Raw genomic sequence first — 18494 nt, forward strand, 5'->3', positions numbered from 1 at the left:
ACGATGTTGAACTTAACTCAAATTTATTTATTTATTTATTTATTTTACATATATATAAAATTTTGTTGTTTTATTTAAAATATTTTAATTAAAATTTTTAAAAATTAATATATGAAATTAAATAATTCTTGATCATATATATTGTCATTGGCCTAAAAGCTTTCAAACTATTGATATGTGAAAGTGTGACGTGAATTTAATCCCTTCTTAATCTTATCTCTATATATCTTTTATATGACCATTGTCCGACCAAGGGTAAGCATAAAAAGCGATATTTGTTGATTCGGTTATCCTTAAAACGGTGCCGTTTTTGTATGACGTAGAATCACAATCGTTCGTTCCTGGCCAATCCTTTGGGACGGTGACGGCTAATCTCTTCCATATATCAAGAATTGCGCGGGAGGAATGAGCTGTTCAGTATACATCTGGAAATGGATACTGCCGGCGCACCAAATACGCCGCCGTCGAAGCTGAAGCTGACGCCAATCGAAGCAACTCCGGAGACTTTCAAGGAATTTGGGCAGGTGATCGGGGTTTCGCCGGACGGTGAGAAGTTCGGACCTCAGGATGCGCAGTTAGACCTCAGTCGAGGCATTCCCAGGTCTTCATCATCTCTCTAAGGGGTTTACTTTTTAGTGTCATTGATTAATACACTGTCAGTACCAGACTGCGTGTCCACCCAAATCATGGTCTTCTAGCTTGTGAATCAAACGCTGACCTTTTATTTTTCTTTTGAATTCAAAAAACCTGTCTTTTTCTTCTTCTTTTTCCCTTTTTTTCCCTTTTGTTTTTGGGTATTTTGAACTATTCTTAGTTTATTTTTGGGTGATCGTAATGAATTTTCTGAATTTTTCATCTGAATGTTTAGACGTTTATTCAAGACCGAGTTCGGGGGAAAAAATTTAGGGAATTTTGATGGGGTTCGACCTTAGGCTTCATTTGGTAGTACTGGACTGGATTTGATTTGGAAGTACAAATGGGGACTCCACTCTTGATTTTTCTGTGGCTTTCTTCTACTATGTGGTTTATGGATTTTAAATTCAATTCTAATCCATGGCTATATAAATCAACATAACCAGATTGTGGGTTTAGTAGAATTGAAATGAAGCTTCACAGTCCACGGGTATTCAGTTCTTCCAGTTTCATGAAACTACTCTCAGAAATCTAAACCCTTTTACTTTTGGAATGGAGAGAAACTTTCAATATTGATGTTTTGATGATGATTACTTGATAACCCAAAAGAATCCGTGACCGAGTTCAAGGCTATGATGGAGTAGATAGGTATCAGAATTTGGTCCAGTATGTTTAGCTTGAATTGTTTTAATCAGTTTTGATTTTAAGTAGTATACAATAGTGCACTGCATTTAAGAATATTAATGTGTCCTGTGTTATGCATCTTGAATGTCTATGATATTGCTTTCATGAATGTTCACAGGTTCTACATTATGCATCTTGAAGACCAACCACTCAAGTTTTCTTCGATTACACATCATGCAAGTGTGACCCAGTGCCTTGGTTCGATTGGTGGCCATGTTTGGTATCTTGGAGTTGCTAAGCCATCCATCCTGGACCCAGATGAAATTAACGGTGATGCAGGCATGAATATTGTGAAGTCACGCCGTGGTCACTTCTATGTGCCTCCTGCTGTTGAGGATGTGCGCATTTTCAGAATTTCAGGTCCTAAGTTTCTAAAACTGAATCGTGGAACATGGCATGCTGGTCCTTTGTTTAAGGCTGATACAATGGACTTCTACAATCTAGAACTCAGCGACACCAATGTGAGCTTCTCTCATCCTCTGTCTCCACTTTTTGTAAATTTCAAATTCCTTTGGTGCATTTGCAAAGCTACTCTGGAATTTATTTCTGTCTTCACTCAATGCATCCTGTACATCTGCTTCATGACATGTTAGACTTTGCGGTATTTATTTATAATTTCTCCCGAAAAATAAAAACAACTCAGTGGTAAATGTCAGCTTAACAAAGCTTTTCATTCCAGCTATTTAGGCATCGAATAAATGAATCTTAGCAATTTAGCTCTATCCGAGGTCATGTTCTCCTATAGAATGTGTCATCACACCTTTCTCACCTCCTCAACCCCACTCTTTTTTGGTTCACTTCTTATCCTTTGTGGCGCCTTTTACTTTAATCTAATCACTCCTTCTTGGTGGTTTACCTATCGAACTTTTAGCACCTGAAAGAACCATCTTGAATGACTTCTCCTCATTTTGTCCTCAAATCAGATTGCTTCTAGTTCCTCAAGAAGAGTTCATTGTTCCATCTCTATTTTTCTATTGCCATCTGTTGGGAAAATCAGAAGGAATTCAAAGTAGAGGTTATTATCATACCCCAAGCATGATGTCAAATTTAGTTTGATTAAATGAGACTGATTGGTTATGCTCTTGAGGAAACCTGATTCTACCATATGCCCAACCTTTGAATGGCACAATCGTCTCTTCCCTTTTAACATAGGTAAAGAGCCTGTTAATAAGTTTATCCCATTTAGAACTTTAGTTAGCAACTTGAGTGAGTGCAGAGTTCCACCACCAGTTAGGATTAAGACTAGGGCAGTTTTACGAATGTGAAAAGTCATAATTTGTGGAACAAGTTGACCTGACATCAAGATAAGGAGAAGCAGCTAGTTTCCTGTTACATTTGTGCAGCAGACCGCCAAAACTGGTTCAAATTAAAATTTCTGAAGTCCTATCTGGAAAACATTCCCACAAAACTAATAAGGAGAGTCAACCATTCCACCGTGTCCTTGACTTGCTCATGCCTATTTTCACATCAAAAAATGAACCTTATCTCCCTTGCTTTTGTTCTTTAGGAAGTGAACTGCCTCTAAAATAAACTAGTTTGTTATCAGTGATATAACTTCCTGGGAGAGAGATGCACTTAACCATCATTTTGAGGTAATTGCCATGTAATACAACCTATACAACCTTACTGCTCCTGTATTATTTTTCTAGTTTCTTGGTCCTTGGAGTCAAAGATAGTTAATATCTGTAAGTAAGTCACCTTTAGTTGTAGGAGATGTGTTTTAGTGCACTATATATATATATATATATATATATATATATATATATTAAATGTGAATCTCGGTTATGGATTACACTTGGGGGGTGAATAGGTGTCTTCTAAACTAAAGAGATTGTTAACAAGCTAAGTCTATCACTCCCCTAATTTTTTTCCTGTTTTTGTCCTCTTAGTTTTTCATCAAACAATAGACAACACAAGCAATGATGAAACAAAAACATTCTCTCTAACAGTTTAAACATGCAAATGGGACAACACTCTCCCAAACAGTTTAAGCAACCATTCATCAATAACAGTTGATCTTTTTAACTCTCATAGTTATAAGAACAAAAACACTTAAGACTTTCACCCACAGAAGTAAGTATATTCAGTCACATGCAGTCCTTAGTCATCCAACACTTCCAACAACCAAGACTTCCAACATAGCCGACTAAAACCACATTTTCTGCTAGAATATTCAGAGGTCCAAGTAAAATTACGAGATAATGGGGAGAGATGAGAGACAAAAATGTTAGGATTTAATGTTTGGAAGATCTCCAAAGAGGTCAAAAACCATGGGCCTCCAACAATCACATGATCCTCCATAAAGAAAACATTGAATACAAGGTTTTATTCAGTCCAATTATTCCAATCATCTCTCTGACTGCTTGTCTTGGGCTTTCTGAACTTCAGCACACTTGGAATTATCTAGTGCAATCTCAGCCTCCTCTTGATACCCCACAAAAAAGATGAACCCAGAGAAGGAATAGAAAGTAAAACTGAATCTACTTTTTTTTCTCAGAGAAATCCTCTCACTCAAAAGGGACTCTTTATCATGGATGCCTCTCTCTCGGAAAGTTTGGTTTAAATAGAGGTTGAAAGGATCAATCCAAAAACTCAGATTTGATCAGAAAAAAAAAAAAAAAAAAAATTATATGCCAACCAATGGAACTTTGGGATTTATATATCAGACTAGCCCTTTTAGTTCTTAAGATGGATCAATTGTACAGGAAGTTAGAACAATTGCACAATTAGCTATTTGAATGATTTTTGAAGACAGATGATGCTTTGAACGTCCAATAAAATTTTAGCCACAACATATACATTTGATAGATCCAGTTAGACCAATTTTTAGGCTCATATACAATCCCAAACTGTTCACCATTCCCTCTAGCTATCCTCAATGTCAGTCCATGGAAGGATTTCGAAGTACTGAGTTGAGAGAATTCAATGAAATTTTGAGAGAAAATATATATGTGCAGCCAAAAAAAGGGTGCAACCTCAATACACGAAAGCGTACAAAGATCACATTCTCCTCCGCTGTGAAAAGGCAAGGACTCTTTGGGTGTTGCTTTTCTCTATGTTCGGGGTGCAGTGGGTGCTGCCAGCCACTGTTAAGGAGATGCTTTTGGGGTGGAATGGGACTTTTGTGGGAAAGAAGAGGAAGGGTGTTTGGAGAGCAAGTCCTTTGTGCCTCTTTTGGACGGTTTGGAAGGCAAGGAACAAAGTTGCTTTTGAGAAAGAAGAGTTGTCAATTCAAAGGCTGAAGTTTTCTTTTGTTTATTTTCTTTGGTCAAAGATGAAATTGTCTATAAAAGATGGTTCTTCGACCTTAGTTGATTTTGTTGGTTGGATGGCAACCCGTTAAGGGTGTGGGTAGGGGAGCTCCTCTGGCCTTGGCATTCAGCTAGGGTGTGAGGGGTGTTTTTCTTTCTTGTAAATTTAAGCCACTGCTTTGATGGTTTTTTAAAACAATCTCTTTACTTATCATAAAAAAAAAAAAAATACACGAAAGCATACAAAGAACAACAGTACACCAAAGAACAGAACAAAGAAAAAAAAAACTGAGAACAGATAGAAACTGTAAAGCCTATTAGTATACAAAAATATCATTATATCAGAGACAAAATTACAATATGATTCATCTTTTTGTGCAGGTGGTAGACCACACCACACACAACTTCTTGAGAGCAAATGGAGTGCTCATATTAATAGATGAGTAGCTGCTCTTTCTTTACCGCTTGTCTTCCATCTGAGAATGCATCTGTGAGATCATTGCTGTCGCCGCTTCTCCATCATAAATGTAATGTAAAATGACCAAGTTACATACTCTCTTTTGCTAATCAGCATTTTAATTTCATTTTATAAGATTGATTTTTGAAAGATACACTTGGGTTCAACTATACACTGAGATGACTAACAATTAACTACTATGTTGAATTTAACTTACTAATAACTGTTTAGGGGCAGACCCTGAATGTGGGGCCAATGCACAAATCATAATAAGTAGTAAAATCAATAATTTCTTGATGAACCAGTAGAAATTTTTTTCTTCAAAGTTTCATAAATATTAAAATCTCACTCACAAGATATTTGGAAATCTACGAATATATATATATATATATATATATATATATATATATATATATATATATATTTATCTATACTGTATATTTATATTTTAAAGTTTTTAGATTAAAACTATTTTGTAAATTATTGAAATTTCAGTTGGTAATTTTCTTTCTACTAAAGTATTAATTTCTTTCTACTTTTTATTCTTTTTGGAAAATAATGATCATATTAACAATTTTCAAGAAATGAAAAAGATAAATTTTGGATCAAACTTGCATGGGAGCTTGAAAGTAGAGGTTATCTTCAAAGGTTGATGGGAAGATTGTATGCAAAGGCTAGTAGGCTATGAACTTGAATTTTATATGTTGATTTAATATTAAGAATATTATAGTGTAGTTGACTTTTTATGATGGAATGTTGAAATAATTTTAAAATTGAAATTTGAGGAAGCCAGTATTTTTTTCTCGAGCCTCAGTACTCACTCAAGCTCATATTCTTAGGATAGTTGGATTCTTTGTTCATATATATACATAAATATGCCTAAATGCGTTTTGATAAATATAGAATCCCCTGATGCGGATTTCTAAAATTTTTCTCATCCCAACTCTAATCCCCATTATTATTCCCCATCCCTGCTCTAAGGATCCCACCAAGACCCTTTTTTATCCCATGTCTACGTCTGTTAAAAATGGGTCCCCACGGGTTTTTTTGTCATCCCAAATAATCCCACCCTGCTCAGCCTCTATGTGAGTCTAGATGGATGGAATCAGCCGAAATTATATTTTCCCATACTTGCTTAACGAGCAACGGCCAATCAATACAAAATGGTCAAAATGGATCAAGCAGGACACAGAGAAAACACTCGGACGCTTCCTTTTCCCACTCCATAACATTTCATCTACAGCTTCAATTATCAAAATGACAATATCCCTTCATTGTTCAATATTTGATCACAACCACCTTCCCTACATAATATAAAGGTGTGTTAAGAAGCATGTTTGGGATACACGAGCTGAAGGCTGTCCAAATCCAAAAGATAAAAGAACCCAAGTTTTAATTACCAGAAGATCAACCAGTAGTTTCTTTTCATAAGTACCAGAAGATCAATCAGTGGTACAACCCCATGTCAAAGAATGTGTATTGTAACTAGAGTTACAGTTTCATTCAAAGTGGAGGGAGAGCCTTGCCCCCTCCCTGTCACTTACAAAAAGTGATAATAGAATTGTCAGCATCTCCACCTTTGACAAAATTCTTCTACAATGTCAAAAATATAAAATTACACTCGAACAGTGTTGGTTCCATCAAGGTAGAAAGAGATCCAACTGAGACTCGCAACATGCTATTAAGCCATCAACTGCACAATAGAAAATGTTAAATCCAAGTAAGAATTTCACATGTAAGAGGCATTTCAATTCCCAATATTTAAAAAGGTGATCTTACTATTCCATGGGGGACTAGGGGTGGGGAACAAAATGAAACAATTGTTATCTGCACTAACTCTCCAAGAATCTTTAAAGAGATCTTATATTTTAGTCTTTTTGTTGGGACTTCTTAAAACTCTTCTTAACTTTAAAAGAGGAAAGAAATAAAACATGACAGTCTGGTAAATAAATAATCACCTTAAAGAAATCCCCAAACATTCCTTGCATAGGATTTCTACGCCGAACTCCATAAAATTTTTCCGCAATTTCATCTAGTAACTAAACCACAACTTTTGGGTTAGTACCCACCCAAATATGACAGCAATAATAAAATGTAAGAGTGCAGGAAATTTATAATAGCCCAAGGGCAGTCAGATGCTCAACTTGGCTCATTTTGAAGACCTCAGGTTCATCCAACAAAAGAGAAATAGAAGAAAAACTCTGGTGCAAAATTAAACCAACCAAAAAAGAAAAAGAGAAAATGGCAAACCTCATTAAATGCAGGTTCTCTATCTATGCTTGACTTGTAAGACTGTCTCAGCATATTAAAAAGAGGCAATGCATCTCTCTGCAGCCTGCACCAAAAAGAAGATCAAAGCAATTAAAATAAATATTATATTTATAGCTGGTCTAGCTTTCTGAAAACATGCCTTAGCAGGATAAAAGAGTTAAGTGTATGGAACAAATTATTCAATGTAGAGATAACAAATTTTTGTCGCATTATTGGAAGATACCAGTTTAGCCAATTTGGGGGACTAAAGGTGGCATTAGGAGCAAGAAGACTTGGAGGCAGAAGCAACAATGAGATTCAAGCATTGAATAAAAGAAAACAGGTTTGAGTGCATGATGTTTCTTCATTTTTTTTTTCTTTTTAAGAGATTTAAAATGGTTAATCCTTGAGGATTCACCTTCAAAACTTTTGTCACATGATACAGGTATCAGAAAACTCCAGAATGGATGATGAAAACCCAGCACCCATGTCAATTTCCCCCCGCTTGTAGTTGTGGCATACATCTTATCTCCTCAGAAGAGATTCAACCTATTTCTCCTGTTCCCTTTAGGCGTCAATGTGGGCATCATCTGGGATCAACCCTTTGAGTAATATATTGCTAGGTTGGAACCTAGTATGCTAATCTACTAGATTGGCAGAGAAGACTCTCTCCAGATGCACTCCTCCTCTAGTGGGTTGCATCAAGTTGAATTTTGATAGATGTTCATTAGGAAATCCAGAACAGCTAGTAATTGAGTGACTGCTCATGGATCATCATGGTACACTAATAATAGCATTCTCTAAACATGTTGGAGTGGATCTAGCAATTGAGGCCGCCAAGATTCTAGCCTTGTTAGAAGGCCTGAAGTTGGCCAAACCTGAAGGTCTTTCCAACCTTCTAGTTGAGGGAGATTCAACAGTAGTCCTATTTTGGGTGAATAAGAAAGAACAATGCTCATGGAAATTTGATGGAGCGTTTGGCCTAAATTTCTATTTTGCTTCAGACATGGTGTGCTTCTTTTGTTGGATTCCTTGTTCAGCTCATCCCATGGCAGATATTTTAGCAAAGAGGAGAGCAAAAAATACGTCTTTTCTGGGTGAATTTCTACCTCCCTGAAATTAGATGTGCAACGACCTGTAAGATGAGATGGTTTTTTTCTACTTTTGGTAAGAGTTTTGTAGTGGATGCTATTATGAAGGTAAAATTTCTCATCCTTTTTTCTACTTGTTTCATGGTAACAAAATGTTTATTTCTGAAAAAAAAAATGTTATTTAACAAGACTGATAGAAAGGAAATAAAACAAAACTCACGTCAACAAAAGATAATCAATGAACTCGGTCAGATCAGATTCCGGATATTCAAGCTCTTTAGATTCCACTTGCTTCTTTACCTCATCCATGAGATAGTTGGCATCTCTCAGATTACCTAGAGATAAATACCTGTAAGGGAGGAAGATTGCATTGAACCGAATTTGCATGCGCAGTTAAAAAGATACAAGCAGAAGGATTTAACTAACCAAAAGCTGAAGCCTGTAGAATGCAATTTTACTCCTGTATTAAGTATACAAAGCATGCTCCAAGAGGTTTCCCAATTGCAAGTTTCCTACTTTCTTCCTTCCTTTATTTATTCATTTATTTATTAATTGGGAAACTTACTGCATTTGGCACCTCACCTTTACTCAGCAGTCCTGAACCTGGATAAAGGAGGGTTGTGGTAGGTAGAAAGCCAAAGTAAAACACTTCCCCCCTATTTAAGCTTCCATCATAGGGAGCTATCAAAGTAACATATTAACAAATCATACTGAGCAAAGCATTATGATAGAATGTTAAGGGAGAGGAATTTTTTAGGTTTTGCTGGACATTTGAGGATTATTCAAATTATCTATGCTGAAGCACAAGGGTGTCTTGAGTAACTAAAACCCTTGTCTTGATACTTCTGACATGCTTGTGACAGAGCATCATGATAGGTTCTCCCAGCAGCAAGAAAATTACAAGCTCCCACATGACAGATTGCAATAAAATAAAGTATAAAAAATTTCAACTTGTCGATATAACTTTGAAGGCATTTTAATTCTATACTTAAAAATCACAATCAAGTTCTACATTCTTCGGTACACAGTTCCAGTAACTAAATAAAAATTTCTTCAGACAATAGGCATAGCGATCAGAATTAGATTCCTGACAGGACAGGAAAATTTTCAAGATCAAATAACAGGATCAAATTGACTTATTGAGAACAAAATTGCTAAAAGTCTACAACATGATTGATGAACAATGATCAGTGAAACATGTTTTTGATAAGCATATCCATGAAATACTACAGACCTATAAAACAAGAACAACAATTTGGAAAAGTCTGAATATATAAATTAGAACACTTTGTAATAGAAATAAGAACACTTCTAATTGAAGTGAACAATCTACGAAAATAAGAAAGAAGATTTGGAAACCAGACATTAAGTTAAAAAATAAGAACAAAGGAAATCCACATTAAGGAAAGAGTTAAAAACAACTACTGGCATAATCAAAAGCCTTTGAAAATGCTTTTCTGAATTAAATTCATTAGATTGTTTTTAAATAATTAGTACATATCTTTTCATCAGAAAAGAAAAGACAGTTGTACAACTTACATGACATTACTCTCCTTCGTTTGACAAGTACTAATCAGCAACTTTTGTAGTCAAAGGAATGATATCAAGGAACTTACATCTAAACCCTCCATATGTTTTAAAAACAATAATCCACATTTCTTTTTAGGGGTTAACATTATTGAGTAGTAAGGTGTATTAAGTTTAATAAGGAGCAAACCATGTTTGTAGATGGTATGGGGCTATTTTTATTAAGCCTAGGATCAAAGAAAAAGACAAACGGGAACAAAAATATATGGCTCAATAGAATCACAAGAGTTAGCTCACATTCAAAATTTTAATATCTTTTACCAATATTTAGCAGAAATCCTCCAAGAAGGTTAATTGAAGAATGAGCGGAAACAAGGGAAAAACAAAACATCCATTCTCCTCATCTTCCTGTTTTTCTATACAGTCAACTGTATCAAGCAGCAAATAATAACCCCAAAAAGCATATTTTATCATATTGGAGTGTTAGGACACTTGAAACGTATTGATAATGGGGGTTCCCAGCAAAACAGAATGTTAACAACCAAAATGAAGGGGAAAAAAATGAGCATCTTATCTAAAAAATAAAATAGGGAGGCATCCAGTTTTGAAGTGTACTTACATTAAGACAGCTCGTGCAATGGCCAAATCATCTTCACCTGGATAGCACTGTTTCATCGAAAAGCATATTAGCCAAGACATTTTATAAGTAACCAAGAAAAAAGAAATTACTATATTTAAAGCAGTGCAGATGGACCTTGGCCAAAAACCTAATTAATTAATTAAAATAATTCTTGCTGCATTATGCATGTGCTTAGGATTTGATGATTGATGACATAATGCAAAACAATTTAACAATCTAAAGTTTCTTAGTAAAAAGAAAGCGAAAAGAATCCAAAACTATCATGTGATGTGAACAGTAAAATGATGATGTTAACTTTAATGATAAGAATTTTTTCACCAACATAATACTAGTGAAATATATCTTAAGATACAAAGAACATCATATAATATTTTATAAAATGCTCTTCCACAAATGTACAACATGAAACATGTTCAATAACATAGAATCTTATTTTAATTAAAATAAATAGTTTCACAGTGATATTGCACAATGCTCTGAAGAGAAAAGATTGGATTATTAAACTTTATGCACCTAATTCCATGCTCTTGGCTGAATTCAGAAAAAAGAAAGACTTGTATGAGGGAGGCTAACCTTGCCCATAAAATTTACTAGAGTAGAAGCAAACTTCTCTGGGTTGTTTCCTCGAACAAAATGTAACGATATCCTACTCATATCCTGCAAAGCAGCATTATATCAATATTGATTGTGCCAATGAATGATGAGATCCCACAAAAACAGGACATTAAACTACATCCCCCCTACCAACTATGTATATTATAATGGACTAAAAATAAAATTGTTTTCAAGGGAACAAGTTAATCATCTCCAGTGGGGATACAGAAAAATGTGGAGTTGTAAAAAGTATTTACAAACAAAATATCAGGACACATATGTTTCAAACATTTTTTCAAATGCTAAAAAGTTTGACATAGACCAACTTCAAATGTAATGTTATACACAACCGAATCATCCTATTTCCATGAGAACCCTTCGCACTATTTTGGTGGATAACTTATTTTAGACAGCTCCACATTTATCACTCTTTCTTCTAAATAATATTTCTCAGTTTTGCATATAACACACACACTCACACAATCTATATACCTATATATATTAGGAATTCTTGTTTTCCTTCATTGTATAAATTGGGATCAAGGAAACATTCCATGAACATAAATCAGAAAAACAAGGGAAATAAAATGTAGAGCTTATAAATCAAAAACATGTGGCAGCAATCAGGTGCTCAAGTCTAAATTTTTGCTCACAAACCTACCAACTCAGGGGATTCAGAATATAAATATTCTGCTAGCATATCATGAATTTCAGGAGAGCCCTGCCTATGAAATCCAAATTCTGCAGACCACCTAAAAGACAAAAGAATTAAAAGCAGTTAGGGTGCATTTGCAGAGGCAAAGGGCAGTAGAATATCAACTCAGCTAGCATATCATTAAGTTTCAGAGATTGATTTTACGAGGTCCAAATCTTAAATAAGGAACATAAAATGCACATAGTTCTGTGCATGCATGTTCAAACATATATGAATATTGTGATAGCAGAGTTTAATTATGACATGTAGGCTGCCCACCGTTTGGTGGTTGAGGAGTATCTAACCCAACCCACCCCTACTCCCCACAGAACCCTGAAGATACACAAGGCACCATATACTCAATGCTTTAACACCTGCCAAACTGAAAGGGATTCAGGGGGTTTGTTATGAAACCAGCATGCTCTGATGATGAGCCTAGCCTCCTGTCACCAAGCTATTTGGATGGTTCTTGGCTCAGTGGCTAGTTTTGGAGGGCTTCAATCAGATTGAGAGGAAAGGAGAAGCAATTTTTGTCCCTTGCACAAGTGTCAATCCTGGCATCGTACAGGTTGTATGGGCCTGACTTGTCAACTCTGCTACCGAACATGCATGTAGCCATGGGCCTGGTGCTTAGAACCTGCACATTGCAACTGACTACTGATGGTCACCTAGTTTGCTAGCATTCTCCCAACCACTATATAAGGCCTAAATGGCTGCAACTCACTACAAAATTTTAATCCCACCATAAGTAATCTCTTAGACTCGCCAGTATCCCTCAAGATTCCAAGCCCTATGGATCCACTACCAACAACTCCAAGCACAGTTTTCCTCTAAACCCACTTCACTCACCTCTTGGTAACTCCCCATCAATGCAAGTAACCTTCTAAGTATAAGCACCCACTATAAACAAATATAGACACATGTGCATGCACATGTATTAAAAAAATGAACAAATAAAAAAGATGCAGTATTACTTGCCATAAAAGCATTATGCCCCTTCTACATCATGATCACATTCCATAAAAGTAATATGCAACCACCATAACCTTCCACATTTATATTAGAACAAATGCAATTTGACTTTAGACCAGACAAGAAGTTGCCTCATTTTGATATTACAAACCTACAGCAGAAAACCCACCAAATAAATTCCTATTGTTAAATTTTACAGGAGACGGACAGCAATATAACTTGGACAAAGCTAACAAAATATAAGGAATGATAATATAATATAATATAATATAATATGCGTTTTCCTCTCTGTGTGTAACACCGTGAAGAACTTATTCAACGATGAAAATAAGGAGAGAACCGCTCACTTCATAGCAGCTTTCAAGAATGATGAACAGACTTCTACACGTGTTTTTGCAGCTCCAAGGGCTTCAGAAAGTTTTTGCATGTCATCATCATCCTCCAATTGTTGCGGCACAGAAATTTGAGGAAAATTTTTGTAGATTTTCCTGACACGATCTAACATAAATATTTTGTCATAATCTCAATAACAAAGAGAGAAAATTTGGATACAACAAACAACTAAAAATGGTTATGGAGAACATATGAGGGCAATTAACAAACAACAGTCAGCAAACTGCTAAGTTCCCAAGTTTTTACTTGTATAGATGGTGCATCACTCTAAAGGATAAGGAAACAAATAAAAGACCATAGGGAAAAACAAGGATAAGTCAGCCTCCATCTCCTTACTTATATTTAGAGAACAAACACCACTCAACAATTTGTATTTTTTTGGAAGGAAGCAAACTATGATACCTAGCACAAAACTATGAATGCCAATTCAATAACCAATTGGATCCTCACTATTGGATAGCCTTCCCAGGAAATAACAAAAGTGAGACAATATGATGAACCAGGCAAAAGCTTATCTTGAGAAAGCTTCCAAAAAAAAAGAAGAAACAGGCATAATCCACATAGATATCATTGCACAATACCAATGAAAAATACTACTTGTAAAGATGCTTTCTGATCATTCCGCTTTTCGAAGACAAAACACCGAGAAAGATAGTGACATATGAAGGTTCAATTGCAGAGATGGAAAGACAAGTTGCAATATTTGGTTCCCTCATTTTCAATATATCATGCTCTGTGTGTTCCTACCAATTATTTTACCTCTTTGGCAGTGGGTGCATGCATTCCCTTCTAAGATAGGCATTTTCTCTATTGCCCACACACCTTGGTGCAAGCAAGTGCAACACTAGCAAGCTTTCTCTCAAAAACAAAAAACACTTCATTTCATTCAATGAAAGAAAAAGTACAGAGGACGAGATTTCTTTCAAGAAGATACAAAATCTGATTAAAAGAGAAAAGAGGTCCCAACAAGAACCAAGAAAACCAAGCATAGAAGTAGCTTCTTTAAGAAAGAAAAACACTCCACTTCTTCTCATTGAATGAGACAAGTACAGAAAGGATGAGATATCCTTCAAGAAGATAAAAAAATTGATAGAAACAAAAAGGAGGTCCCGACAAGCACCAAGAAAATCAAATGTAGAAGTAGCAAAAGGATAATTCAAAAGAGAAGGAGCTCCCACACGAGGCCTAAAAACCAGTACAAAGATCAGGGTGGCAAAAACTAAGAGGGTACAGAGTGAACTACAAAATCCTATAAACTAGAAGCACCGCATAGTGAACTTGCTTGACAACATCACACAAATGGAACTCAGACCAAACTTTTATCAAAGGTTCTTCTATGCTCAATTTTTAAAGTCATGTTCAATCATTCTTTTTTTAACTAGGAAACATAATTGCATTGATAATAGAGAAAAAGGATACATGAAGGATGAGAACGAACTGGTTCTCAATCATTAACACACTCCTAGTAAGTCTTTCTTGAAGTTGTGTTAGTTGCTTTACCACTGTCTTTTAGGCTTTGCCCAGTGTTTTTATTTTTATCTAGTGAAATTGACAGGACCATGCAATATTTTTCTTGAAAGTTATCTATACTGTCATTTACTGAATATAAAACTCCAATGTTTAGTTCCTGGAAAAAGGAAGAAAAAAAAAAGTGAAAATTTGAGAAAGCCATTCTAGTTCCAGAAAAAAAAAATGATAATGATAATAAATAAATAAACAAATAATTCAAGAAAGAAAGCAATATAATTTGAAATCATAAGCATAGGACTCCAAAATATGAAAAAATGACATTCTTCTGACAACTAACAAAACAAAGTTGAAAAATGGAAGAGAGCTGAGTTCTCAAAAATCCTTGTTTTTTTTCCTTTCAAGATCAATCATACAAACAAAGATATTGAACAAACATTTAAATAAACACACACACACAAACTACATCAGAAGAGAAGACTGACCAAGAGTGTTGTCATCATATGGAAATTTCCCTTTAACTAGTGTCTCTACAAATAATATAGCAAGCTCTGCCCCACAAGTGACCTGAAAATATTGTAAATGCAGTATATCAAGAGAGAGCATTTCAGAAGGAAATAAGGAGATCTAGAACAATTTCATGAAATATTTCTTTGGAGACAACTCAGTAATCAAAACTCACTTGAAAAAGATAAATCAATTTATTAGTACCGACGAAAAGTAATACAAAAGAATTGAAGCAAGGTCAAAGCCAGTCATGCACAGGTCTATCTTTCAATATAAAAGATTGAGCTTTGGGCCAGAGCTACTCGAAATTTCACATATACCAAGCCTGACGTAGCTCATTTGAGGTCTACATCTAGCTGGTATAAAAATTGTATCTCAACTGACAGCAAGATATAATTAAACTTGGCAACAAGCTAGTAATTACCATGTAGATTTATAGTGGAATCCATAATATTTTTTTCCTCCACAAATTAACATTAAAAAGATTTCAACTTTAAAAGCAGCCAGGGTCCTTATAGCCTGTGAATCTGGGACCCCAATCGACGATCCATTTCGATGAGACAAAACTTTGTGCCTTATATTGTTGTTGGTAATTATTTGAATTCAATATTAATAATTTAGCATCCAATCTGCAGCTAGTCAAACCAGGGTAACAAAATCAGGGGTACCCACATGTAGTCATCCAATTCCTTAATAGTCCGTATTGTAAATCAAACTTTCAAGTTCACATAATCCTTTTTTTTTTTTTTGATAGGTATAATCCAACTGCTTTTCTTTTTGCGAAGAAAGGAAAAATATATGAAGAAAAAGATAAAAATAACTTGGCATACTATAACAAGCATGCTATCTAGCAAGTAACATCATCTATTTTAACACATGTAAGCTTAGAGAGAAATTGCAAAAGGACCCAGGAACATTCCAAGAAAAAGTAAAAAATAGGTATAGCATGGTTATTAGCAACTTCAACACAACCTCATTCAATAACATGGGAAATTTTTAACTACAAATAGTATAACCTGTCCTTTTTCCAACTGGATGCAAGCACCTGACTCAAGGATATCCAAGGCCTCATAGTACCTTTCAGCAGATGCATATCTGTGGTTATTCATATTTCATCAGCATGCACAAATTCAAAAACAATAGAGTCAGTTCAAATGATTGTGACAAATAAAGACCTCTCAAGAAAACAAATGTATAAAATTCTTTGAGCTCACATTATTTATCTGGCAATTTGCATTGGCTTTTTTTCATAAGCAAGAATATATTTTAAAATTCTAAAAGGAATTATGCACTAAGGTGCACAGGACATATACAATGCAATTCAAAAGGATTTGCCAAATAGCGAGGCAAACACACAAAACTAATCCCTCCCCTTAATTGTTGGCGATTAGCATTATTGCTACATTGACAACAGTATGTACAGGCATACCACATCTACTACGACTGTACATGGGCTGCAGCCCTACACATGCATTATCTTACTTAAGTGATAGAGAATTGTGATCCATTTTTTGATAGACAAATAAGCATTATATATATATATATTAAAAATGTCAATCAACAAGAGGTGATCATAATACACAAGAAGTAAACATGTGAGGAAACAAAAAGAAACAACCCTCAATTACAGCCCCAATCTAGAAATTAAAGTACAACCCCTCAATTAAATCTATTGAGGATCATCAACTAAAAAAGGAAATACCATATTTACCAACTACCAAGACTTCAGAATAATTCCCTACCCCCAATAAAAAGTTATTAAACAGAAAATGAAATATAAGTAGAAATAAAAAGGAAATAGATAGTTAAGAAATATCACAACCAATACCTTGAACTAATTGACTTGTACATCTGTTGAGCTCCATAGTAATCACCATCATTCACAGTTTTCTCTAATTTATCAATATGCTGCATTTAACAGACAAAAAAAAATTGTAAGGCGGCCAGAGATCTTCTTCCTAATCAGATAAAAACCACTATGACCAGAAACAAAACCTCAAAAAAAGGGAGTAACAAGAAAGTTCAGATAGTTCCATTACTTATAATAAACCCAAGACTTGCCTATGAAAAAAAAAAAAGACCCCTAAGTTCAAACTAGATTATTTTAAATTGACAGGGTCTCCAAAACAATTGATATTAACTTTCAGCTTCAACATCCCCACATTTGATCTAAGCTCTGTTTCGTTTCTGGAAATCATAGGAAAATAAGAGGAAAAAAAAACTAAAATTTATATCGAGTTTAGCTTCATTTTCAGACAAGAATTTCCAAATTTATTTAAAAAAATTAAATGAACAGAAAACAAAAGCCTTTTTTCAGCATCCCCAAGTAATATGCCACGCAATGAAGAAAACAGTTTGCAAAGATGATGAACAAACTTCCAATCCATGATCATTTACTTCGCATTTTGGATGACAACAAATACTTAAAAACAGAACAAAACTGACCCTTTATTTTTCTTTATTTGTTTCCAATAAAAGTAACACTAAAAAAGGATGTAATAAGCCAAATTAGTCCTTTCCTCCTCCTTTTCATTTTCCCTTTTTCATACTCAGAAGACTCTGGGGGAAGCAGACTAATCTCTGATTCCTGCCAATCACATCAATGCCCACAAACCTCGTGATCGAGTAAGCCCGAAAGAACTCAAAGAAACCAAAGTTAAAAAGTAAACAAGCTGACTCGCTTTATTCTCTTATGAAAGAAAGAGCAGAAAATGTACCCCAACAAAAAAAAAACAAAAAAAATATCATTTCGTGTTCTTCGCTTCCTTAATTTTCTGGGCAACCATACAGACGACTCCACGTTACTCGTTTACAAAAATGCATAACAAAAGTAACGAGAAGCCGACGAATTAACCAAATAGATAATGCAACCCAACAGTTTCAAATCTAAAAATCGCGATCAACAAATTGGGGAGAAAAAAGAAACCCATTTATACAAACAGCGACAAATACCTCCTGAGCCGGAGGCAACGGGCCTTTCCTGGATCTCTGGCGCAACATGGCCTCGAATCGATATCGTCCTCGCCGATTCCAATAGTCTGTATTGCGAATTGAATTTCGTGAAACAGAAAAACGGATGAAGACAAAAAAAACAAGTGGAAAATTCAGTGAATGGAGAAATTAGGGGTTTTGGTGACAGAAAAAATGGAGGAAAGCCGAGAATCTTAACTTGAAAGATGTAGTGGAAGTTGAAGTCACGTGTTTTGACAGGAAAGGAGGAGGTTCGAGAGCAGAGCTCGTGTGAGAGACGCCAGGGCTTTGAATATTAACAACCCCACCGCAAGCGTTACTCTACGGTTCACCCTCTACAATATATTCGGTTCCCCACGTGTTC

General features: G+C 35.2%; 2 protein-coding genes across 5 annotated transcripts; one reads left to right on the forward strand and one right to left on the reverse strand.

The window, feature by feature from the left end:
- The first annotated feature begins 329 nt into the window (after positions 1 to 329).
- LOC117927461 lies at positions 330 to 5192 on the forward strand. The gene is made up of 3 exons (XM_034846944.1): positions 330 to 601; positions 1436 to 1778; positions 4950 to 5192. Exons 1-3 carry the CDS (start codon positions 432 to 434, stop codon positions 5013 to 5015), a joined length of 579 nt encoding a protein of 192 aa, XP_034702835.1. The 5' UTR covers positions 330 to 431; the 3' UTR covers positions 5016 to 5192.
- A 1052-nt stretch (positions 5193 to 6244) lies between these two features.
- On the reverse strand, positions 6245 to 18446 carry LOC117928768 (Golgi to ER traffic protein 4 homolog). Of its 4 annotated transcripts, XR_004653659.1 has the most exons (14): positions 18330 to 18440; positions 18113 to 18198; positions 16989 to 17068; positions 16177 to 16255; positions 15139 to 15220; positions 13141 to 13291; positions 11789 to 11879; positions 11107 to 11190; positions 10513 to 10559; positions 8587 to 8715; positions 7276 to 7360; positions 6984 to 7064; positions 6426 to 6718; positions 6245 to 6329 (listed from the first exon to the last, which is right to left on the reverse strand). XR_004653659.1 is itself a non-coding variant. In XM_034848776.1 (13 exons), exons 2-13 carry the CDS (start codon positions 18158 to 18160, stop codon positions 6707 to 6709), a joined length of 969 nt encoding a protein of 322 aa, XP_034704667.1. In that variant the 5' UTR covers positions 18161 to 18198; positions 18330 to 18440; the 3' UTR covers positions 6275 to 6706. The 4 variants fall into 4 exon arrangements, 3 of the variants coding, with proteins under 3 accessions (XP_034704667.1, XP_034704665.1, XP_034704666.1); XM_034848776.1 differs by having other exon boundaries at positions 6275 to 6718; XM_034848774.1 differs by lacking the exons at positions 6245 to 6329; positions 6426 to 6718; positions 6984 to 7064; positions 7276 to 7360 and adding an exon at positions 7415 to 8388 and having other exon boundaries at positions 18330 to 18446.
- Positions 18447 to 18494: the final 48 nt, after the last annotated feature.

Source organism: Vitis riparia, chromosome 13 (genome assembly GCF_004353265.1).
Source record: "Vitis riparia cultivar Riparia Gloire de Montpellier isolate 1030 chromosome 13, EGFV_Vit.rip_1.0, whole genome shotgun sequence".
In the NCBI taxonomy this organism is placed as follows: domain Eukaryota; kingdom Viridiplantae; phylum Streptophyta; class Magnoliopsida; order Vitales; family Vitaceae; genus Vitis; species Vitis riparia.